We start from the raw sequence: 22,420 nt of genomic DNA, 5'->3' as shown, positions 1-22,420 counted from the left end.
AGCTACGTGCTGACATTATCATACGAGTGATCCTGAGTACCCACATGATGTGCCTGCCTATCGCTAAGCACGGGATTGCGGCCTCACAACGCTCACGATCCGGTTGAGCCCTCGAATATCACACGCATGCACGTGGGGTGCCGGGACGGCTACATTTCAGCGTCGCACGCATCCGCCAGCGCTGCGAACTCCTTGTCCATCCGATTTTTGTACGTTTGCATCGCTGACTTGACCTCCTCCGCATCTACATGGTCCAGGAGATCGCCATCAAAGACCCAAGCTACAGAGTGGAAGCCGCGGTCGTCGGGACCACTGCCAAACCTGCCAGAGACAAGGTACTCCAAGCGCTCGTCGTCTTCATCGACAGGGTTCCTCAGCGCCACCGCAGTCATCTGGCTCGGGTCACAGTAGCGCATGCCGAGCACCTCTTCAATCTCCAGCAAGGCTGCATCCGTTGACCCGGCAACCTTATCGCTGGCGAGTGGTGGCAGACGGCCGACCGCCCGCATGCACTTGCGTCGATGGCAAGCCTTCTCGGTGTGATCGGAGTTCCAGTTCCACCCGGCAGCACAAGTGGTCTTGCCGCATTTATCGCATCTATCCGCCCGCCGCGGTGCCGGCTTAGAAGGCTGAAGCGAAGCGCGGAACGCCCAAATTTGAGCGTTTCGAGCGGTTGTTCATGGCGCAAGGGGTACGCAAAAAAACTAACTTCTGAGCAGGTTCGAGCGACCGGCCCTCGAAATCCCTGCACATGCACATGCACATGCACATGCACATGCACATGCACATCGGCTCGCCTCGATGGCGGCCGGGCCGGTGTGGGCAGGGTGTCCGTGCTGCGAGAATAAGGTGCTAGGGCTGGGCACAAAATAGGGATAGGCGAAAGTGCCGGTTTGGAATGGGCGATCTCATCTCTAGTCTACAGCGTTCACGATATCAGGGATGTGTATAGTTTTACACACAGGGTGTCTTCCCGTGTGGCGTGTGTTGTGCGAGGGAGAGTCTGTTTGTTTTCTTTCTCGGGTCGGGGGTGGGTGGGGTGGGGGTGACGGCTCTGGGTGAGGGCGACATTCCTCGTTACAATGTTTTTGTTACATGACATTCCTTGTTACATGAATCGTACCAATGTTATGTTTTTTCAAAAAAGTTTCGCGTCTTTCCTGGTGTTTTCGCCTTCGACAGTATTCCGCCGGTTTTGAAGAAATTCGGGTAAAATGCTGCTCTGTGGCATGACGGCCGCCCGCCTGCTGCGCGCGTGCGTTGAGACCCTCGTGGGCTTCGTGCTCTGGCCAGCGATCGGTTTGATTTTGCTTCCATCCACCGTTCTCGTTCACTCGCCATTCATCGCGCTCGGCCTCTGCAGCTCCGACGCTGCTGTCGGCGTGCCTCCCGCCTTCCTCCCCTGGCGTCGCCTCCCATACCTGATTCCGATGATGCTCTTCGTCGACCTGCCGATTGCCGCCTTACTCACAGCGACATCTCTGATCGAGCACATGTTCCTCCGGAATCCCCTCATCCTTGCCGTCTACAACCTCTGCCGAGGCAGCTCACAGCCCCCGAACCGCGTGCCAACGCTCCCCGACACCCCCGACACCGAGTCCGGTCTTCACGCCCACGAGCGGCCGCGCGCAAACACCAATGACGGCGCCCGCTACCGCGAGCACGCCTCCATCTGGGCTGCCCTCGAGGGCGACGGCGACAATGTCCGGCCGGGAGATGTGCGCCTGATCAGTCTGAACTGGCTCATGGCGCTGGCAGAGCGGGGCGGCGTGCTCTCGCGGCGGCAGGACCTGCCAGAGGAGGCCTTCTTAAGCTCTGCTCAGCTGAGGCGGATCGAGCAAGGCGCCAGGCGCGGCTTCGACCTCGCCGGCTTTGAGGAGGCCACCGAGCGCATGACCAAGGAGCCCTCCTTCTCATCCACTCTCGGCTGGCTCGCGAGCTTTTTCGGCCGCAAGCGCAACCCCGACGGGCTGCTCCCGATCATCTCCGTCTCCTACTGCTGGCTCGAGGCGGCGCATCCAGATCGTGAGGGCCGCCAGCTCCAATTGCTCTGCCGCAAGCTGCGGGGCCTCTACGGCGGGCGCGGCCTGCTCGGCGCGTGCCGCAACTACGGCTTCTCGGACGTGGTGAGCTGCCTCCCGCGCCTTGCCCATCGTTACTCCCTTCCTCACCGCCACCCCCTCCCTGGCTCGCGCAGGGCGTGTTTCTTGACTGGAGCTCGGGCTACCAGAAGGACCCGGCGCAGTTTGCCGAGCGGCGCGCGTATGAGGCGAGCCGGTCGGGCGAGCAGAAGGCCGCCTTCGGTCGCATGCTGGAGAACACGATGGTGAGCCCACGCCAGCCACTCCCCCTTCCCCTGACAGCGCCACAACATGCACCGCTCTCACGGCACACGTTGGCTTTACATTCCGCGTTAGGACCTCTGGTACGCGCACGCCTCGGTCACGGTCGTGCTGCTCACGCAGCTGCCGGACGAGCTGCCCGCCGGCTTCGACCGGAGCCGGACCTACGACACTCGCGGCTGGACGACATTCGAGCGGTGCTCCGCAGAGCTGGGCGCAAAGCCCTCTAAGCTGGGTTTTGCCAAGTGGAAGCTCGTCATCGACGTCGCCAGCGGCGACGGCGGCGCTCAGCGGCGGCTCCCCGCGACTCCGGAGCGCATGGCGAAGCTGCTCGCCGCTTGCCGCTTCACCAACGGCGCGGACTCGGCGGCCGTGCTCGCGCTCTACGTAAAGACGGCGAAAGGCGTGCTGGGCACCGTCGAGAAGCTCGACTACCACGGGCTGCCGCTCGTGCGTGGCGACGCGTGGACTAGCCCGGCGCTGCTGGCGGAGGCGCTAAACCATTGCGAGAGCCTCCGGACCCTCAGCTTAGTTGGGACACGCCTCGACGACGAGGGCGTGGCGGAGCTTGCGGCGGGGCTCGAGGACGGCGCGCTCCCGGCGCTTGAGATTCTCCACCTTTGGGCAAACCGCTACGGCGCGCGCGGCGTCGGCGCGCTCTGCGGCGTTTTCCATCGCGGCGTGGCGCCGACGCTGCAGATGCTCGCCGTCGCTCTCACGCCTATTGGCGACGAGGGAGCCGCGGTGCTAGCTACGGCGCTGTCGACAGGCACGCCGTCGCATGGGCTGGCGTTGGGGGGGTGCGACGTGGGCGACAAGGGCGCGATGGCACTCGCAGCTGCCCTCCCGGCCGCGGGTCAGGGGTGTCACCTGTACGCCCCGTTGAATCGGATCGGCCTCGCGGGCCAGGCGGCACTACTAGAGGCGCTCGAGGCGAAGCACGGGCCGCAGCCGGGGCATGCGATGGGGGTGTATCAGGTTAGCTTGTTTCCCTGGTCGTACTCGCTCGTGCGCGCGTTCGGGCGAGGCATGCGCCGTGTGCAAGAGAGCGGCCGACTCACTTTAGTTGTGATAGAAAAGTAATATATCTTTACTTCCAAAAATTTGCTGTGATGGAGAAAAAAATATGCTTCGAACGGGCACGCATACTCTCCCCCCTCCATTCTCTCCCCGTTGGCGCGGGCGCCCCTCACCCCCCACCCCCTAGCCCCAGTATCGCGCACTAGAGTCTATGGCTACCGTAGGCAATGGTTGGGTAGTAGGGCTAGAGGGTCGCTCTACACTTAGCCTCTGCAGCGAGCGAGCGCTCAACTTAGCCCCCGCACGGAGCCGGGCTCGGACTTAGACCCCCATGGTCGGGGGCCATGAACTTAGACGACATAAGGCCAACTCCGGGTAAAACCCGGGTATACCTGAAAAGCTTTCAGGTTTACCCGAAAAATACCTGGACGCGTCCCGACCAACGTTTGCCGCGCACGACGCCATATCGCCTTCTCCCAGGGCCAGTGCGCTACTTGCGGCGCGCAACGCCTGCTCAAGTACGCGCAACGTACCATATGCTGCCGCTATGCGTGCCTTAAGGCGGCTGCGGCGAAGCGGCGGGCGCGGCATGCCGATGGCAGTGCGGACGATGCGGTTGCGATGTGTTCTGCTTCAAGATCGTGGCGGTGCTTGGCATGCACTTCTGCGATCCCAATCAGCTCATCGCAACGAAGCAGCGCAACAAGCTGGCTGCTGTCAACAAGGCCCTATGCTACCTCACGCGCGGATCGTTCAAAGAGGACCAGCATACACAGGCTTCTCTGACATGCGTTTGTTTGAGCTTGAGGCTATTTGTGAGAACTGTTTGGCGAAGAAGTCGCCGAAGATTGCGCTCAAGAAGCAGCGACGAGAATCGGAAGAGGAGGATGCTGCGGCGGCGATTGCTGAGCATGAGAAGGACCGATCGCCCGCCGCAGGCGAAGAAAATTTGGGGGTTGCGCCGTATCGTTTGTACGTTGATCACGGTGGGAGCCTCTTGGCCCCAGGCCGTCCACGGCCGACTTAGCCGATGTAAGGGGCTCCCGCTGATCTTAGACCGCGCAAGCACTCCAGCGTGGCTAGCCACACTTAGACCCGTTAGGCCTCCAGGCTCAGAACTTAGACTACTACCCAACCAGTCCGTAGGCCACACACTTGAGCGTCGCCGCCGGGGGTTCCCTGCCCTGGTGGGAAGCTGGCCGCTTATCCGAAGACACACTGCACCAGGGCTTGCTAAAGGCGCGGGGCGAATGAGCTAATGAGTGATGAAGTTAGTGCCTTGGTGCCCGTCCCCCATGGATGGCTTCCCCTGATCTCTCTCACCGTCTCGAGAGGGTACTCCCATGTACATGGGGCCTCTAATTCGCATCTCTAGTTCGGTTCCCCCTTTCGTCAAAATTGAGGGGCGGCTAAGCGACCGTGGTCAAGGGGGGAGGCTGGCGCTGGCGTCGCGATCAACACTCCCCGGAGCCCCACGAGCCGAGGCGAGAAAGTTCGAATTAAAGAGCGGAGTTTGAACATGGTAACTGGCCGGAGGGACGTCAAGACCGACGGCAAAGCCCATCATCGTCGTCGGCGCAAAGAGCCGCGGCTGTAGCTCCGAGCTCATCGGCGGAACATCCTACCCCCGTGAAAAGAAGGCCGGCATAGTGGGTTCTGTCCCTCTCGAACACCTTGTTGTCTCGGACGGTGGCAAGCAGGTTCGAATAGTAGACTCGGTCTCCCGCGTACACCTTGCCGCTCTTTACTGTGGCCATCAGAGCCGCGTAGTAAGTACGGTCTCGTCGATACACCTTCCACATCCCTTCGCTCACCACGACGGTCGCGAGCAGGCCGGCGTAGTACACCTTGCCCTTCTCGTACACCTTTCGGTCTTGAACGGTGGCGAGCAGACTGGAATAGTAGATCCGGTCTCGTGCGTACACCCTGCAGCCGGACGGCGCCGAAGCGACGACTGCTCCAGGCGAAAGCTGTGGGGGTGCTGCTGGCGATCCAGGTGAAAGCTGTGGGGGTAAAACTGGCGGACTGGAAGGGCCGGCATTGGCGGCGGCAACTGATGCGATGGCCAAGGAGAGTCGAAGCATGAGGTATCCAGGGGTGATAGACCGGTGGCCAGCAGGCAGAACTTCGTCGAATCAAGGGGAATTTCAGGCGGACGCGCTCCACACACGCTGCACGCTCGTCGAGGCAGAGGAAGGAGGAGCGTCCCCCAGCCGGCTAAACCTGTAACAGAGAACAAGAATTCCAACCTCCGGGTGTGAGGTTACCGACTCGCGACTGCACTCCAAGTGCTCGAAGTGCACGAGGCCACTCCCTCGCACAACACTAGGTCCTGACAGGACTGAGAACAAAGAAAGAACTCCGGCTGCCTAATTCTTTCCTTTGAACTAGCTTGTGAGCCAGGAAAAGAAAGAAAGAAAGCAGCGAGAAATTCAAGGGAGGGTCGGGAGAACGGCACGCAAAGAAATAACGGAGAAAATTCTTTTTGCTCAACTTTCCTTCGACTCAGCAGATATCTGCCATCAGGCTCTGCACTCTAACCGCTCGCTGACCGATGCTGGCGACCTTCGTTCTATGCTCCAGTTTTCACATTGGGCCCGTCGCTCGTGCTCCGTCCAGTCGCGTGCCGGCGACCTGCTGGATGAACGCCAAGGGCGAGCCGAACGCCGATAAGCTCGACCCGAAAAACAACCTGGTCGACCCGTCGCTGCGCCCCGAGCTGCCGACCGGCACGGCCTTCGACCCGGCGCAGCCGCTCGGGCTGAGTCCGTTCATGGGCATGCCGCACACCGCTCACAACGAAGAGGCCTTCAAGAAGAAGGCCAGGCCGGGCGAGGGCAAGGGCGCTGTCACGCTCGGAGGCTGGCCGCCCGTGAAGGGCAGCCTCGAGGAGCGGGTGGAGACGGCGCGGTCGGCGCACTCGATGGCGGTGGAGCAGCGCACCGCCGAGATCGTCCAGCCGGACCTCGCTCTCTTTTGCGCCGACGATATTGACGCCGAGGAGCTGACGCGACGCAAGGCGGGTGCGCGCGAGCGGGCGATAGAGGAGGCCGCGACGCTGGGCGCGCTGGACCAGGCCTACACCAAGTACGCGGCGATGGCCAAGGCGCAGCAGGAGGCGGAGGCCGCCGCCGCCGAGGCGGGGGCAGAGCTCGAGGCCATTTTGCTGCGGCTCGAGGAGGAGATGTACAGGTAGGGCGCGTGGGGCGCGGGGCCAGGTCCGGGCCGCCCAGCGGAGGAGACCGTATGCAGGCGGAGCACTGGCGCCTGCAGGGCGCCGCCCCTAGGGCGTACTCAGGGGTCTGAGCGCGAGTGGAGGCAGGACCACGAGACGGGGTGGCATGCGGTGGGGAGGGAGGACACTCGTGTGGGCGTGTTTGCATGAGAGGGGAGATATCAGATATTTTGTAAATTCCATCACTTTTTTTGAGCTAGCCTTGTCGATGTTAGGAAACAAAGCAAGGCGGACATGGCATATCGCTCTCGGGCCCACAGACATCCCGCACACCCGCCGCCCCCACCCGACACCCCGGCCGGGAGACCATAAAGTTAAAGAGGGGAGTGACAGTTTGGGACGGCAACAGTCGAGTACCTCGCAGCTCGCACTCCATGTGCGAGAACGCAGGGTAAATGTAAGCCGGATGGCTCGCAGGCCACCTCTTGCTAGGGTGCCCACAGGACCCAAAAGAAAATAGCTTTCGGCCTCAAAAAGGGACGCACGAGGCAAATCTGATGTTGGCCAGTTCCAATAGGAGCGAGGCCTCTTCCGTTGGGGGACCGAGTGACTAGGAAACGAGGGTTCCCCGGTTTGTCACGCGCGAGCGCGAGCGTGACACTGCACTTGGCGCCGAGCGCCCGCGGCTCAGACCTTGTGCAGGCCACCCCTCGGTGACCACGCCGGTCCGGACCGATGGCGCTCGGTGTGGAGCAAGCAAGACCCCCCCCCCCCCATCGGCGCGCGCTCGCCATTCCAACGGCCGCCAGGAGCACCAAGAGGACTCCTCATGGCTGTGGTCAAGTGGGCTTCGACCGGCCTCGGCTGGGGGGGCGGGTTGTCCCGGCTGCGGACGCCTTCTGCAGCCCCCTGGGCCCGTGACAGCACCCCAAAACTGCCCCTCGGCGGCATACAGCACTGCCAGCCAGCCTCTTCCTCCTCCTCAAGGGCTGTACTATAGGCCATATTGCGCCGCCTCCTACTGGCAGCCGGGCGGGCGCGCGCCGCGGGCGCCTCGGCGCGCGCACGGCTCGCAAAGTTCGAACGAGTACTGCCGCCCGGCCGCCTCAAGGCTGCCGGGCGGCAGTACTCGCCTCGCAAGGCGCGCACCGGCTGATCTGGCTGCTGCGCCGGCGGCCGCTGCGCTGGCCGCTGCTGCGCCGGCTGGCGGGCGGTACGGCCGCCGGCGGCCGCTGCACCCGCGCCTTCCCTCGCGGGCGCCGTCGCGCCGCGCGCGCCCAACTGTGCTGGCACACGGCACGCGTCGTCACACAGCCGCGGAGAATAGGCGGTGCAGCGCGCGAAGCGCGCGCGATCTCGTATTTTTAAGGCTGGATCCGGCCATTCCAAGGGTATACCTTTGAGAATCCCCAGCGTCCCACCCTCCTAGTCACACTCTCAATTTCTCGACTGGCCAACACGAAGTGCTGCGATCGGGGGTCGCCCATTTCTTTTTTCCTTTCTTTTTTTGGGCCCTGAGAGAGAGATTTTTAGCAATACCAAACAACTCTAACACTCACACGTCATTTGGGGCCTGGAGCCCTGTTCACGCGCGCGCGAGACGTGCAGACAGGGTTGCCAGGTGAGAGCGAATGGCGCGGTTCACGCCTCTGTTTTTGTTTTGTTGGGCCCTGTGGGCACCCTACTCTTGCGTCTTGGTCTTGCGCCCCGAGCTGACCCTGAGAGAGAGTTTTTAGAAGCCAACAAGACTTCTCTCCTGATATCCTCTACCGCACTGATCACTTCCGCTCCCTCGCTCCCAACCCATCCACCTCGCCTCGGGCCGCGCCGCGCGATCTCGCCACTTTTTTCTTCTTTCGTTTATCGGAATGGGGGTATCAATAAATAGAGCAGTCATCTCCAGGAGAGATGGGCGACGCACGAACACAGAGGCACAGTGCGCACCCCGCCCCGCTCCCAGGGGCGTGCAGCATGTGCCCACTTTTTTTTTTCACGGAAATGCGGGTCGAGCTGTCATTTGTCTGCCCCGCCGCAGGCGCAGCTTCCGCGGCCCGAGTTGCGGCTCCGGCGCTAGTCCTATCGTCCGATTCCGCCTCGTCGCCGCGGACCGTCAGCCCGGGCTCCTCGCTCGGCCGCCTCAGCCAGCAGTCTGGCGAGATTCGCTGCCCGTTTTGGAGGACCCGCGCCTATGATGCGCTCGAGGCGGCGCTCGCGGTCGCCAACTTTGTCGCGGCGCGCCACAAGAGCATCCTCGACCGGCAGTGGCTTCCCGGCTCCGACGCCTCGCTCTTCGCCCCGCTCGCGCTTCCCGTGCGGCCGATGGGCGAGAAGACGCGTGGGCTGTCGGTGGAGGAGGTGATGGCGGTGGTGCGTGAAGACATCGAGGCGCGCGGGTACTACGTGACGGGGCGGCTGACGCAGGCCGTCTACTCGGACGGCTGCTACTTCGACGCGCCCGACCCGGACATGCCCGTCAAGTCGCTCGGCAGGCGCGGCGCCGCTTGCCGCGCCACACAACGGATGCCCGCCCTCGGCTCTTGCTCTCGGGGCTGTCCTGCTGAGGGCGGTGTGCGTGTGTGTGCGCGGCAGGTACACGGACGCGCTTCGGGGGCTGTTCGACCCGTCCCTCTCGGCGATCGAGCTCATCGAGCTCGAGCGTGTGTGCGACCGCTCCTTTGTTGCCCGGTGGCGCCTCTCTGGCGCGCTCAAGCTGCCATGGTACGGGGCCAGCACGCACCGCGTCGCGGGGGCCCGGGGAGGGGAGGGGAGGCAGAGGAGGTGGGGAGGAGGGGGGGACGTGTGCGTGCGTGCGTGTGCGTGTGTTTGATTGGGCCCCTCTCGCGCATCTTCTCTCGGCCCACGACCCTCCCCTCCCCTCCCCCTCCCTCTCCCTCCCTCTCCCTCCCACCCCCTCCCACCCCCTCCCACCCCCTCTCCCTCCCTCCTCCCAGGCGCCCGCGGATCAAGCCGTACCTCGGCGCGACGCGGTACGAGCTTGCGGAGGATGGGCTCATCGCGGCGCACAGCGAGCAGTGGCGCCTCTCCGCTAACCACCACCTGTTAAGAAGACGGTCTTTACTCGTAGGCGCACAGCGAGGAGTGGTCCCTCTCCGCTCTCGAGGCCTTCGCCTCCACCGCGTGGCCGTCGCTCGGCGCTCCGCCCGCGCCGGAGGCGGGCGTGCTGCAGCGCGACGCCGACTTGTGGCGCAGGCTGCGGCCGGAGCCGCCGCCGCCGCGGCTGACGCGGAGAGCGGTGCCGCTGCAGCGCGGGGCGGCGAGGCTGCGGGGAGGGCTGTTTCCCCCAGAGGGGTGAGTCGCTTCTGAGATCACGCAGACACCTGCTGCTGACTCAATTGCCTCTCGGTCCACGACCCTCTCGGTGCCATCTGTATCCTCGGTCATCTCGGCATCTGGCATTCGCAGAGGGCGGTGCCAACAGATAAATGTATACGAAACGACAGGGAAATCGCAAGCGCGAAACTTTACCCTCAGCCTCGGCTCTCCTGTGATGCCTGCCACCTCGCCAAAGGCCCGCTTAAAGGCGCCACCCTTAGGCAGCGGCAAATCGTCAACTCAGTGTTTTCAGTGTGAGCTCGATGTTACTACACGTGGCGGTTCCCACAAAGTCTCACCTTTGCCGGTGTAACAAACATTCTTTAAGCACGGAGAGTCGCCTTGGACTGTCAGCGAGCCTGACCCAGTACGGGGTGACCGTGAGTTGACCAGGGGTTGTGCGCCGGGTCCTCCTGCTCGGCTCCAGCCGGTAGACAAGTCTTGTCACTAACAGAGTAAAAGGATCTGACCTCGGGGCCGATGTGACCAAGCGCTGGTAGCGTGGTTTTACCTCACACCCATGGTCTCACAGTGTGCCGGCAGTCGCCGAGCAGTGTCGCTCACACAAGCCGCAGCACAAGTGACTGAGGGCCAGTGAGGGCGAGCCCATCGCTGTCACAGCTGTGGTAGCCGCACAGTAGACTGTGTCAACTGTGCAGAGCGTGTGAGCAGCCGAGGAGCTGCTCTCCAGGCTTCTGACGCAAAGAGCTGCATGCCATCGAAGGCGCTGTCGAGGTTCGCCGAGCGCGGCGAAATCGGAGGACACCGTCACCGACGAGCGCGTTGGACTTTTCACTCCGGACAAAGACCGCTGCACAGCGGACGGTACGGGCCGTGCAGCGGTCATAGCGGCGAGGCGCGGGACCGTCTGTGGCGAAGTGGGTCGCGTCCTCCGATTTCCTCAACTCACGGTCCACGCCCTTTTACGCAGTAGCGGGCCCGGTGCAGCGAGGTCTCAAAGCAGCGTACGTGTTCGACTCTTCGACATGGCCAAAAGTGGGGGGCCCGGGGTGCCGTTGAGGCGTTGCTCAGAGACCAGGCCCTCCAATCGTACGCGCGTGTCTTCGTTGAGTATGCCAAAGGGATGGACTCCCACGCAGTGCTGCATTGTCCATTGAAGCCAAACAAACAAAAGGACCGGAAATGGGGCCCACAATTTTCCGGTGTATGTAGCTATTACGAACATACCCGTAGGGTGAACTGCTGACAGGGTTTGCCGATGAGGAGCGATCCGAACGTGGTATTCGGGTGTTTAGATCACTACCGCGTACTGTAGTTCCTCTCTTTATTTGGCAGCGCTTTTATTCTTCTCGAGAGTGCCAGTCCGCACCTGTGTCGAGCCTGTCTCCTGTCTGCTGTGAGAGAGAGTTGATTTTCCTAAATTCTTCTCGAGAGACGAGAGTTTTGCACGGCGATCGATCGAGGATGCTCAGGCGTGCGTATCCGTATGAGAATGAAGCGCCACACACATAACTGAGTGAGAGTGAGTCACCCACTAAGCTAAAAGTACGTGCGAAGGTGGTACGCGAAGATGAGCCAGCAGACCGGCACACTCACTCACGCACGCAGTTGTGGGTGCTTGACCGGGGTATTAATTAGTTGTCGCTCCCCAACCGCCCGCAACCTCTGTCGGCAGTCTTCGTTCGAACCTTCGGGTAAGTTTGTAAGAGCCCCACTGAAGATCGGCCCGCGAGGTGAGGTGCTAGTATGAACCGATCGTCGACAGTCGTAGTGCGCTTGCGTTCGGCGGCTAGTGTTAGAGAGTGGTTGGTGCGCTTACTTACCCGAGAAGAATCGTTCCTTCGGCGTCGCTCCTCATCGCAAACCCTGTGAGCAGTGCACCTTTGTTCGTAAGAGCCACGTACACTGAGAGAGCGTAGGGCCCTTAGAGTGTCGGGGCCTAGATAGATAGAGAACACAAACAACCCCCTCTCTCTCCCTTCTCTCCCAGTAAGCTAAAAGTACATACACTACACTGAGAGAGAGAAACGTACGTACACTGAAATGCTCCACGAAGACGCGGCAACATATCGAGGAGACGCGGCAAATCGATTACGACGCAAATGGTGGGACGCGTCTCAACTAAAATCGGCCGTCCTCCCGTTGGCCTTCAGGCAACTTGCAAGCACAGCCTTTGCGCCCCTGATGGCATGCCTGCCTCTCCTACTCCACGCGCTGGCTCAGCCTAGGGTTCGAATCCCAAGCGCCGGCGTTCAGGTCATCAATGCGAAGACTGGTGGCCAGCTCTCCTGCCTGGTCGAAGGACAAGACGAAGACACCGTGAGGGCAGAGATCACAGATCCGTCTCTGGGCAGGGTACTGCGCCGGATTGTCACACAATGCTGCAAGCCCAACGTAGCCGGAAGTGGCGCTTGCGTGCGCGTTTACAACAGGGGCCGCTCCTGCACATCCGGCAAGCCACCTGCAGAGCCAATCACCAAGCGCACGTACGCTGAGGCGGTCGCCGCTTGTGCAGAGATTGGGAGGAATGAAGAAGGAGTGCCGTTCACTCTCTGCAATCAGACAACCTGTTCGGGCAAAGGCTGCCTGTACGACAGTTATCCGCTCTACTCGTCTCGCCCGTGCCTTGGGCGCACCCCGCCCCTTCCTCCTCCGTCAGCAACCCAAGATTTATACCGCTCTCCGTCACCACCGCCACCGCCGTCACCAGTCATCCGGTCGCCAAGCGACGCTGAGCAGATGTCTGCGTCCGTGCCCTACCCGCCCGCGCGCCCGCCCTATCCGCCCCTCGACTACGTCCAATCGGTGCTGAGGCAATTTTCAGACGAGCTGGAGAGAATCCGCTCGACCATCGCGGGCACGGCCGCAATCGAGATGGAGATTGCGCGGAAGGAACAGGAGGCGGCGGAGGCGCAGGCGCAGGCGGCAGAGGCCAGCGCTGAGGCGGCGGCTCTGAAGACGAGGCTTGCGCTAGAGCTTGGGTCGAGGATGCAGGCCCCTCCGCCTCCTCCGCTGCCGTGCGTCTTCGACGTATGCCCCGGCGAGCTCCATGACCTGATGATGGAGTTCGCATACACCATGTACCGCCGAGACGACAGGGGAGATGTCGCGTCCAGCATGATGCTGTTTCGGGCAGAGGTTGTCCGGAAGCTAAACATCGAGGGGAAGACCTACGACGACATCATTGCCGGCGCGAACGTCACCTTCTCTCCTCGCGCCAGGTACAGCCTGAGCTCAAAGTTGGACGGCGCGTTCGAACAACTCGTCAAACAGCTGTCAATCAGTGCGAGGATGAAGGACACCCTCGTGAACTTTGTGGACGTCAGCACTACAATTGAGTCCGCGAAATTCCTCCAAGGCGCGGGGGCCCTGAAGCAGGCCTGGACAAGAGACGAATTCACGCGCGCCTTTGCCGAGATGATCGTCGACGTTGCGATCAGCTCGCGAGCCTTCTGGTTCAAGCCGGCGGTACGAATCAGCGAGGACGCGAAGTCGGTAATCAAGGCGGATATCAGCGGGGCAGTCATTGGCGGCACCTGGGGCGCCGTCACCGGCTCCTTTGCGGGCGGGATCGGCGCTCTACCAGGCGGGCTGCTTGGAGGGATGATCAGCGCAACGTACGGCTCTGCGGCAGCAGGCCTCTGGTCGCTGTGGTGAAGAGTCGGAGCAAGAAGGAGTCGTTGCGCTCCCGTGCTCGCGATCTGAGCACTGGGGACGCAAGAAGCCAGTCGAAAGGCACGCGTGGCGGATCGAAAAGGGAAGCTGAGTGGACAGCTGGACACAAGCTGCAAACGGGCGGAAGAGCGGTGCAAGGCGCTGTGGGGGCGGAAGCAAAGCAAGAAAGGGTCTGGCTGGGCCCGGACGCAGGAGTGTGCCGGTGCGCGGTGGATGTCAGCGTGAAAGAGTCTCTCTCTCTCTCTCTCGCTCGACTTCTTGCAGGCCTGCCCGAGTGTGTGATGTCGGGGTTGTCGATCTAGCTTGTCGTCACTGTCTGGAATGTAGCGTGCGAAGGTACCTACTGAGGTGATATGTATAAAGGTACGAAGGTGATGAAGGCGATTGGAAAAAGAATAAAAAAGAATGAAGGCTACGCAAAAAAAAGAATAAAACTGGCCGCTCTCTCACCTCGCCCCTGCTCCCCCCCTCTGGACGTGTCATGGACGTGTCATCGACCTGTGCGAACGCCGCGAGAGCGTCTCCCCGCAAGGACCTGCCCCTTTCGACCGCAGGCAACAGCAGCCGCAGCAATGTTCACTGACCTCAAGCTGCCACCGCGGCAGACCAGTGGCGACGACTCGACGGACAACGAGAGCGCATCGCAGGCGCCGACACGCCGTTCCACCGACACTGCCGCCATCGCGGCTGAGCGCTCCAAGAAGGGGTTCGACGCGGTGAGGCTCTCGTCAGCGCTCTCCGAGGCGTCTCAGGGCAGGGAGGGGCGGCGCAGCCTCGCCCTCTCGTGCTCACTGACGACCGCCGAGCGCGCCGACCTGCACACCCTCTTCTCCCTCCTCGCGGCCCGCTGCGGGTGCGCTCTCCTGTTTGCGGGTCCGCCCGCGCTGCCGGCGGACAGCGAGGCCGCGGCGGCGGCGGAGAAGGAGCGGGAGCGTGAGTCGCAGAGCGAGGTGATTATCTCGCGCGCCGAGTTCATCAGCGCCTTTGCGACTCCGCAGAACTCCGCCCTCATCCACCGCATCTATGCGATGCTCGCGGCGGACTCGCGCCGCGCCGGCGAGGAGGAGGGCGAAGGCGGCGTCGGGTTTGAAAGCTTCGCGGCGGGGCTGGCGCCGGTGGTGGCGGCGGACGCGACGCGGCGCGACCGCCTCCGCTTCCTCTTCGACGCGTGCGACCTCGACGGCTCGGCTCACACCGCGCCGGGCGGGCTGACACGTCGCCGACTGTTGACTGTGAGCTCCTGAGACGGGTAGGCTCTGGGCACGTCACGCCGGACGAGCTCCACGTGCTGCTGCACCACGCGTGCGGCGTCCCGGCCGAGTGTGTGGAGGCGGTCGTGGAGGCGACGATCCGCAGGCTCGACGCGGACGGCGAATTCTTCTTTTCTGCTCCGACACCGGGTCGCGGCAACCGCCGGCACTGAGCCGGCCACGGCTCGAGGAGGTAGGCGACGGGCTCATCTGCTGGGGCGAGTTCGAGGAGTACTACGCGAGCCGGCGCCGAAGCCTCGCGCGAGGCGCCCCCGGCCTTGTCGGCTGCTTTGATTGCCCGCCCCGCGTGAGTAGGCCGGACGAGCTCCGACAGCTGACTGCACACCTCGGCCTGTCTGTCAACCGGATCACCGCGAGGCTGGTGATGTCGCTCGACGCCGCGGGCAGCGCGCACTCTCGCCCCCCCGCCCCGCCCGTCAGCAGGCAGTGCCTCAGCCCCTCCCGGCTCGCGCGCAGGCCTAGCGCCTCCTCCCGGCCCGCGCGCACCGGGGGACACGTCTCGCGTGGTGCCCGTCCTGTCGGTGCGAGAGTAGCCGAGATTTAGCCGACGTACGGCCGCGGTGGAGCGAGAAGAGAGGGAGAGGGAGAGGGAGAGGGAGAGGGAGAGAGAGAGGGAGTCGAGGTTAGAGCGTGGCCAGGGTCCTCTCGGTGCGGCCCCCCCGCCCGCCTCCCCTCGCCCCCGCCACTCCCCCCCCCCCTCCCCCCTCCCCCCCTCTCCCGCCGCCGCATCAGGCGAGCGTACGCGTAGACCCTCTCGCAGACTACTCGCTCCGCCGCTCCGCCGCCGAGCTGCGCGAGGGCTCCGACCCGATCGCCATGCGTGCAGACCAGCCCCCGCCGTTCCACGCACGGGACACTGACTTCTTCGGCGGTGCGACCGCCTCAGAGACCGCCTCAAGACCGCCTCAGAGACCGGTGCGTGCGGGTAGGCGTGCTCGTCAAGTCGTCGCGCCAGCTCGAGCTGCTCGCCGCCGTCCGCACCGGTGGAGTGGAGCGAGGCGGTGTGGCGCGAGGACAAGCTGCCGACGGCGTCTCTTCACGGCTGCATGTCTGTGGACAGGTGGTCGGCGAGGTGGCCGGCTCGACGGAGCGGGTGGTGAAGCTTGCAGCTTCGGTGGAGAGCCTCTCGTCGCACCCGGTCAGATGCGCCGGGGCCGAGAGTGGCCGAGAGTGGCCAAGAGTGGCCGAGATTGGCCGAGATTGGCCGAGATGCAGCAGCGTCGGCGGAGAGGTGGGACGCTCGTGCATCCTCCCCTCCCCTCTCCTCCCCTCCCCCTTCCTCCTCTCCTCTCCTCTCCCCTCCCCTCCTCTCCTCCTGGCACCTCCCCTCCTCCCCCCCCCCTCCCCCCCCCCCCCCCTTCTCCTCTCTCACCTCCCCCCCCCTCCCCTCTCCCCTCCCCTCTCCTCCCCTCTCCTCCCCTCCCCTCTCCGTCTCCCCTCCTCTCCTCCCCTCGCTCCCGAGATATGGGCGAGATGTGGGCGAGATATGGATTCATCAATACATCGTCAATTGATTGGGGTAGCCCCTCTAATTAGTTAACCAATGAATAGGCGCCTCGTCCGTGGAGCGAGATTAGCCGAGGTCCGCCGAGGCGAGGCGAGGCAAGCCTGCAATCCGTCGATAGAGAACACGTCGGAAGGTGGGACGGGGGGAAGCCGAGGCTCGTCTAGGGGTCGGTTGACAGAGACAGTTTGGAAGGTCGGCCGAGCTCGGTGAGGCCGAGATTGCGTGAGATCACAGGGGCACGAGTGTGAGTGCCGGCCGGGTCAGCCGAGATGAGCGAGATGCCGAGATTAAGTCCGAGATACGCGGTGAGATTCGGCAAGGCTAGGCGAGAAGTAGGTCAGCCGAGGTCAGGCCAAGATCAGACCTCCGCCCAGATCCGCCCAGATCCGCCCAGATCCGCCCAGATCCGCCGAGATTGTCCGAGATTGTCCGAGATTTGTCCGAGATCGACCGAGATCGACCGAAGTCGAGATAAAATGATGTAACTTTGGTTTTTTCTCGCAGGTGCCGCCTCCTGCCCTCTGCCCGTCGCTCGTCGAGGCTGCTGCGGCGGCGACGCGCGCAGTGAGCGAGATTTGGCCGAGAGTGGCCGAGATTACAGAGCCTGCGGCGCCGGTTCGTGCACATTCGAAGCCGTCGGCGTCTGGCCCGCGCGCACGAGTCTGCACTCCTGCGTGCCGCGCGTCGCCACCGCCCACTCCACCGACCCGCGCGCTGGGCAGCACAGCGGCGGCCGTGTGCCCCTCCATGCGGGGCGACCGCCGCTGTGCTGCTACCTGGTCCGTGCTCTCTGTAGCGGCGTATATACTGAACGTAGTGGTCCGTCCCCCGGCCCGTCCAATTCGGCGACACAGAGATCAGAGTCGGGCTCGTGATTGTTCTAGCTTAGACCAATCTCTCTCTCTCTCTCTCTCGTCTCGACTCTCGTCGCGCGGTTTCGTAACACCGGGTCGTTGCGGCCCGGGGTAAAAAGAAAAACATGTCGCAAAAAGGGAATGCAGTGGGGGGGGGGGGGGCAAGCGGCAAGGCGCAAGCAGTGAGGTGTTGGCATGACCGCGAGGCGCTGCTTGTGGGCGCGCGTGCCGCGGTAAATAAACAAATAAACCCCCGGCCTTTCAGGTTTCTCCAGTTTGGGGGATGAGCAAGTCGCTTAGGGACACTGTCGCTTCGCCCACACGTCGCGGATGGAAGGACGGTCGACGCAGAGGAGGGCGGGGCCTATCCCTGATGCGTACGCGGTGACAATGTCCCAAGCGGTCCTAGGGCGGCGAAAGTCCGACCTTACCTCCCACACGGCACGAATCCATCTCGCGACTCCCGGAGCGTTGCGGTTTGCGGCCCCGTTTCGCCGCGTGCGTCGGCGAAGGGCGTCCCGTGTGCTGGACGTTGTTGACGAAGGCACCACCTTCACGCTGGCATTCAATTGCGGCTAACGTGTGCCAAAAAGGGAAGCAGCCAGAGCCTGCGCGCAGATCCGTTCGAGGCAGCAGCACAAGCTCGTCTCTGTCCTAAAGACATACGGTAAGAGCAGGTGCCTAGAGCGAGAGGAGCTGCTCCCGCTCGCTTGCTCGGCCAACCGTCATCTCCGCTCGGTCTTGAAGTCCAGTAGTGGCCACCGGCCGGAGCCTACCACCTCATTGCCGTTCGGCAAGATAAGACGCAACATGCGCCAACATAGCTAAATTAACACATCAATCAATAGCCCGTCGGTCCAGAGCAATGCTGCTGTCGCCCGCCGCATCGATCCGGCTCGCAACCACTCTGGCGGCTGGATCGACTCCATCATTGACCGAATTGCCTCGCGCTCATCAAGGTGACAAGCTCCCATCGACGACAAGCGCGTAATGTAATATCACATTCTTGTTGTCCGCTGCCGCTCCCCGTCCCAAGTGTCAAGAGCTAGAATTTTTAAAGGAGAGCTCGGTCTCAAAGGAGCTCTCGAGCGAGGCCCGACGCAGGCGCGGACTGTGGCACGTGCTGGGGCACACTAACATGAGCTGGAAACACACAGCGACCCCACAGACTCCCCGACCTTCGTCGCAAAAGCCGGTGGGTAAGTATTCTTGGCTGGTGGCGGCTCTTACCCAGGCAGGTAGGTAGAAAGGTGAAGAACTCCAGAGGAGGGATGGGAGGACGGCACGCCGCCACACACAGGGGTTTAAAGGCTGCCCCGACGTGAGTCGCAAAAGCCGGCGCAAGAGCCCGCGCAAATTCGGCCAGCGAAAATTCTTTTCCTTGTGGCGGCTCTTAGCGGTGGAGTCGCAGGACCTGGATCCTCCGTCAAAAATGGCAAGAGTCTTCACGCAGGCGGCCTCCCCGCTCAAGCTCAACCTCCACGCACCCAAACCCGCGTCGCGCTTCGACGACCTCTCCTTCGACCCGATGGACGCCTCGCCGCTGCCGGCGCGCGGCCTCGCCGCTGCCGGGTGCGTACAAGCCATGCCCCCCAGACGCTCCACTTCCTCCGCCCGCGCTCCTCTCGTCTGCGCCTCTCACCGCCGAAGCCACACTTCACCGCCGCGGCCGCGCTCCGCCCAGGCGCGGCACGAAAGTGATCCTCACCGACCTCCGAAAGCACGACGACCTCAACGGAGAGGTCGGCTTCATCGTCTTCAAGCCAGACGACCGCTTCGACGGCGAGCTCCGGTACCGCGTCCTCCTGCGCGACCACCCGGACATCGTCTTCGCCAAGGGCTCAAACCTGCTCGTCGACACGTGCGCACCACTTGCGCCGCGCGCCGCTTCACCCGCGCGCCCGCCGGTCCGTATCTCCAACTCTTCGCTCCGCGCCCCTCGCCGCCCGCGCAGGACCGTCGACGACCACCCGATCCAGTCGCTCCTCGACTGCTTCAAGCAGAAGCTCGGACTGACCGCCTCGATGTGCCACTCCGTGCTCGCGCAAGCCCTGTCCGAGTCGATGATCCAGCCGGCGCGCCGCGCACTCGCCACAGGCCCGCACTCGCCCGCGCGCCCCGCCCCTGACGGCCTGCCCGTCGGCGCAGGTGAACCCCCCCGCCGGAAGCGACGGGGACATCACCTTCCGCCTCTCGCTCCTCGCAAGCCTGTCCCCGGTCTGCCTGGAGGACCCGCGCGGCCAGCTCGTGGCGCGCCTCGCCCGCGCCTCCCACAGCCGCGCACGCCCCCCGCTCTCAGAGCGCCCCATCGCGAACCGTGTCTGCGCAGATCTGGGACGCCGCCTCCTTCGACCACGAGTCCGACAGCGCAGTGGTCGAACTTGCAAAGATTCCCGATGAGCAAGCGCTGGTGCGTCCAAATTCGAACGCAGACCAGTTGGAAGCATCGCCGCTCAGCTTCAAAAACACCGTTCCCGACTGCCGCACCGCCCCAGGAGAACCGCTGCCTTTGGAAGAACATCCTTCCGGTCAAGATCAAGCGGAAGGTCAGCCTTCTGCTGGACGAGGGCCTTCTCTCGTGGCAGGATGTCCTCGAGGTTCGGCAGGGCGACGCAACTCCCGGCCCGCGCCGTGCGCGCTCCTCACCAGCTCGTGGCGATGTGACGCGCTCAGGACGGCAACGTCTTCTGGGAGATTGCGTACACCGACACCCCCGACTGGCCGGAGCCGGAGCGGTGGTACCAGGCATCCCGACCCCCGCCATCGCCCGTTCGTGGGGCCCTCGCCGTCCCCACGCAAACTTCGACTCTCGCCCGCGCTACCCCACCTCCCGCCTCGAGCTCTCTCTCTCCGCTGCGCCCTCACGCTACACCCTCACGCTCACTCCGCCACGCCGCAGACCGTCTGCAACTTCTTCCAGCTCCTCGCGGCGCGCGCGCCTTCCCTCGCTCGCGCGCCGCACCGCATCGCTCCTCGCCGCACCGCTCCTCGCCGGGACACCCTCGCGCGCCACACGCTGCCCAGCCGCATCGCCCGCACCGCCCTCGTCCACACCCCGCCCCCTCCCGCTTACGCGTGCCGCAACCCCGTGCCTCTCGCCGCGACAGTGGGAGCGGCTCATGCTGAACCCCGCCAGGCTGTACCCGACGGCGCGCCTCCAGATCGTCCGCGACCTCTTCTTTCGCGAGTGGCAGGCTCGAGCACACCGCCCAAACCCCCGCCCCACCGGAGCCGCACCGCCCAAGCCCCCGCCCCACCGGAGCCGCAGCCGCAGCCTCGGCCGCTGACGTGAAGAGCACGTCGGGGATGCGTCGCACACCGCGCCCCCCTCCCCGAACGCAGTGCGTCCCGCCATATCAACGCGTCACCACTCGCGCCCCCGCCGCAGAGCCGCTCGCGCCGCCTCGGCCGCGAGCTGTACCCGCTGTACTTCCCCGACGAGCCGGAGGAGGCGCGCGCGGCGATGGCCGTCCGGGCGAAGACGCTCTCCGACTACGAGGAGGAGCGCAATCGGCAGGCACGCGTCTCGAGAGTAGCCTCCCCCCCAACTTCGCCTCACCACGCTGCGGCGGTACCGTCGCCATCGTGACCCAGGCCACACACCACCCCCACATGCCTCGCAGCCCCGCCCGTCGGCACTCGGCCACCGCCGCCATCCCAGCCGGCTTAGCCACGACTCGCGCCTCCGCCTCCGCCGCCCCCGCGCACTCCCACGATGCCGTCACGGCCACATCCCCCACCATCCCCCCTCAGCTGCAGCCTCACGCTCGCCCCAGAGAGGCAGCCACAGCACACCTCCACCGCCCCACACACCGCCGCCGCCCGCCTCGAGCCGCCGCCGACCCTCCGCAGCCCCGCCACGCCCACCCCCTGCGCCGCCTCCCCGACCCCAGCAGTACGCCTCCCGACCCACGCACCCACCGACGCGAGACGTCGACCTTCCCAGCGACCAGACCCCGCTTCGCTTCATGCGATTGTGCAGATCCTCCCACCCCCCAACACGCCTTCGGCCACAGCCACAGACCACGCTGCCGCCGCCTCCGCCGCCACCACCGACACGGACGGCCGCCCCCGCCCCCTCCTCCGCCCTCGTCGCCACCCCACCAACTAGCCTCCCCGCCACCCTCGCCTCACCACGCTGCAACGGCGCTGTCGCCATCGTGACCGAGGCCGCACACCACCCGCACATGCCTCGCAGCCCCGCCCGTCGGCACTCGGCCACCGCCGCCACCCCGGCCGGCCCGGTCACCACCCGCGCCTCCGCCTCCGCCGCCCTCGCGCACTCCCACGATGCCGGCCACATCCCCCACCATCCCCTCTCGGCTGCAGCCTCACGCTCGCCCCAGAGAGCCACCCACACCACACCTCCGCCGCCACACACACCTCCGCCGCCCGACGCGAGGCGCCGCCAGCCCTCCGCAGCCTCGCCACGCCCACCCCCCGGCGCCGCCTCCCCGACCCCAGCAATATGCCTCCCGACCCACGCACCCACCAAGGCGAGACGTCGACCTTCGCAGCGACCAGACTCCGCTTCGCTTCACGCCCCCCCCCCCTCGGCACAGGTGATCGAGAACCAGCAGATGCTCGTCAAGCTCGGCATCACGACGCTCGTGCAGGCCACCCGTCCACCCTCTCTCTCCTCCCCTCCCACTCGCAACACCCACCCACTTCTCGCCACCCGACTCGCTCGCACCCCGCCACCCTCTCTCGCCTCTGCCCGCCTCGCACAGTCACTCGCCTCCGGCCGCCTCTCGCTCTCCTACCGCCACATCACGCTCTCACTAGCCCTCCCCGCCGCTCTGCCAGGACATCCGCAACGAGCGCGGCGAGGCCGAGAAGAAGGCCAACGAGCGCCGCGAGCAGCCCTCGACCAGCTCGGCGCCGACTCGCGCCTCGGCGCGCCAGGCGTCGGCAGACTACAACCAGCCCAACTACCTTGTGCGCCGCCGCCCCCACCCAGAGCCGCGCGACGCACCGCCCGCCCTCACCCGGCCGCCCTCCGCGCCCTGGACGCGCCCCCCGCCCGCCCCTCGTCTCCTCTGCCACCGCGCCTCCCCCTCCAACGCCTCCGCCTCCGTGACACGTTCGCGTCGCCGCCGCCACGCCTCCCGAGCCCACCACCCCCATCGCCGCCGCCGCCGTCGCCACCGCCGCCGCCGCCGCCATCCCTGCCGGCCCGGTCACCAGCCGCGCCTCCGCCTCCGCCGCCCTCGCGCACTCCCACCGTCACGGCCACATCCCCCACCGACCCCTCTCGGCTGCGGCCTCACGCTCGCCCCAGA

General features: G+C 64.7%; 7 protein-coding genes across 7 annotated transcripts in view; all 7 read left to right on the top strand.

Moving 5' to 3' along the window:
- Nucleotides 1-1,214: 1,214 nt before the first annotated feature.
- Nucleotides 1,215-3,425, top strand: EMIHUDRAFT_227767 (hypothetical protein; the record flags this gene model as incomplete). Its single annotated transcript, XM_005787580.1, has 3 exons — nt 1,215-2,126; nt 2,198-2,326; nt 2,418-3,425. The coding sequence occupies 3 exons, from the start codon at nt 1,215-1,217 to the stop codon at nt 3,423-3,425; spliced, it is 2,049 nt and encodes a 682-aa protein (XP_005787637.1).
- Nucleotides 3,426-3,706: 281 nt separating this feature from the next.
- On the top strand, nt 3,707-4,508 carry EMIHUDRAFT_227766 (hypothetical protein; the record flags this gene model as incomplete). Its single annotated transcript, XM_005787579.1, has 4 exons — nt 3,707-3,769; nt 3,843-3,963; nt 4,139-4,348; nt 4,465-4,508. 4 exons carry the CDS (start codon nt 3,707-3,709, stop codon nt 4,506-4,508), a joined length of 438 nt encoding a protein of 145 aa, XP_005787636.1.
- Nucleotides 4,509-5,916: 1,408 nt separating this feature from the next.
- EMIHUDRAFT_227764 (hypothetical protein) lies at nt 5,917-6,558 on the top strand (the record flags this gene model as incomplete). Its single annotated transcript, XM_005787578.1, has 1 exon — nt 5,917-6,558. The coding sequence occupies one exon, from the start codon at nt 5,917-5,919 to the stop codon at nt 6,556-6,558; it is 642 nt and encodes a 213-aa protein (XP_005787635.1).
- A 714-nt stretch (nt 6,559-7,272) lies between these two features.
- Nucleotides 7,273-9,850, top strand: EMIHUDRAFT_227763 (hypothetical protein; the record flags this gene model as incomplete). The annotated part of the gene is made up of 4 exons (XM_005787577.1): nt 7,273-7,282; nt 8,573-9,014; nt 9,127-9,255; nt 9,631-9,850. 4 exons carry the CDS (start codon nt 7,273-7,275, stop codon nt 9,848-9,850), a joined length of 801 nt encoding a protein of 266 aa, XP_005787634.1.
- A 2,024-nt stretch (nt 9,851-11,874) lies between these two features.
- EMIHUDRAFT_227762 (hypothetical protein) lies at nt 11,875-13,488 on the top strand (the record flags this gene model as incomplete). The annotated part of the gene is made up of 1 exon (XM_005787576.1): nt 11,875-13,488. The coding sequence occupies one exon, from the start codon at nt 11,875-11,877 to the stop codon at nt 13,486-13,488; it is 1,614 nt and encodes a 537-aa protein (XP_005787633.1).
- Nucleotides 13,489-14,064: 576 nt separating this feature from the next.
- Nucleotides 14,065-17,173, top strand: EMIHUDRAFT_455381 (hypothetical protein; the record flags this gene model as incomplete). Its single annotated transcript, XM_005787575.1, has 7 exons — nt 14,065-14,721; nt 14,760-14,906; nt 14,954-15,138; nt 15,576-15,648; nt 15,707-15,765; nt 15,838-15,891; nt 17,102-17,173. The coding sequence occupies exons 1-7, from the start codon at nt 14,079-14,081 to the stop codon at nt 17,171-17,173; spliced, it is 1,233 nt and encodes a 410-aa protein (XP_005787632.1). The 5' UTR covers nt 14,065-14,078.
- Nucleotides 17,174-18,570: 1,397 nt separating this feature from the next.
- The window catches only part of EMIHUDRAFT_227759 (hypothetical protein), a gene marked incomplete at both ends in the record, with an annotated part of 6,364 nt that continues 2,514 nt past the window's right edge, over nt 18,571-22,420 (top strand). Inside the window, 10 exons of the mRNA XM_005787574.1 lie at nt 18,571-18,710; nt 18,823-18,999; nt 19,093-19,164; nt 19,307-19,355; nt 19,438-19,608; nt 19,634-19,735; nt 19,812-19,907; nt 20,527-20,670; nt 21,701-21,748; nt 21,945-22,076. Coding sequence (XP_005787631.1) covers nt 18,571-18,710; nt 18,823-18,999; nt 19,093-19,164; nt 19,307-19,355; nt 19,438-19,608; nt 19,634-19,735; nt 19,812-19,907; nt 20,527-20,670; nt 21,701-21,748; nt 21,945-22,076 — 1,131 coding nt within the window. The remainder of the gene's footprint in view (nt 18,711-18,822; nt 19,000-19,092; nt 19,165-19,306; nt 19,356-19,437; nt 19,609-19,633; nt 19,736-19,811; nt 19,908-20,526; nt 20,671-21,700; nt 21,749-21,944; nt 22,077-22,420) is intronic.

This window comes from Emiliania huxleyi (genome assembly GCF_000372725.1).
Source record: "Emiliania huxleyi CCMP1516 chromosome Unknown EMIHUscaffold_141, whole genome shotgun sequence".
NCBI classification, from domain to species: Eukaryota; Haptophyta; order Isochrysidales; family Noelaerhabdaceae; genus Emiliania; species Emiliania huxleyi.
This window is presented reverse-complemented; position numbering and strand designations above follow the sequence as displayed.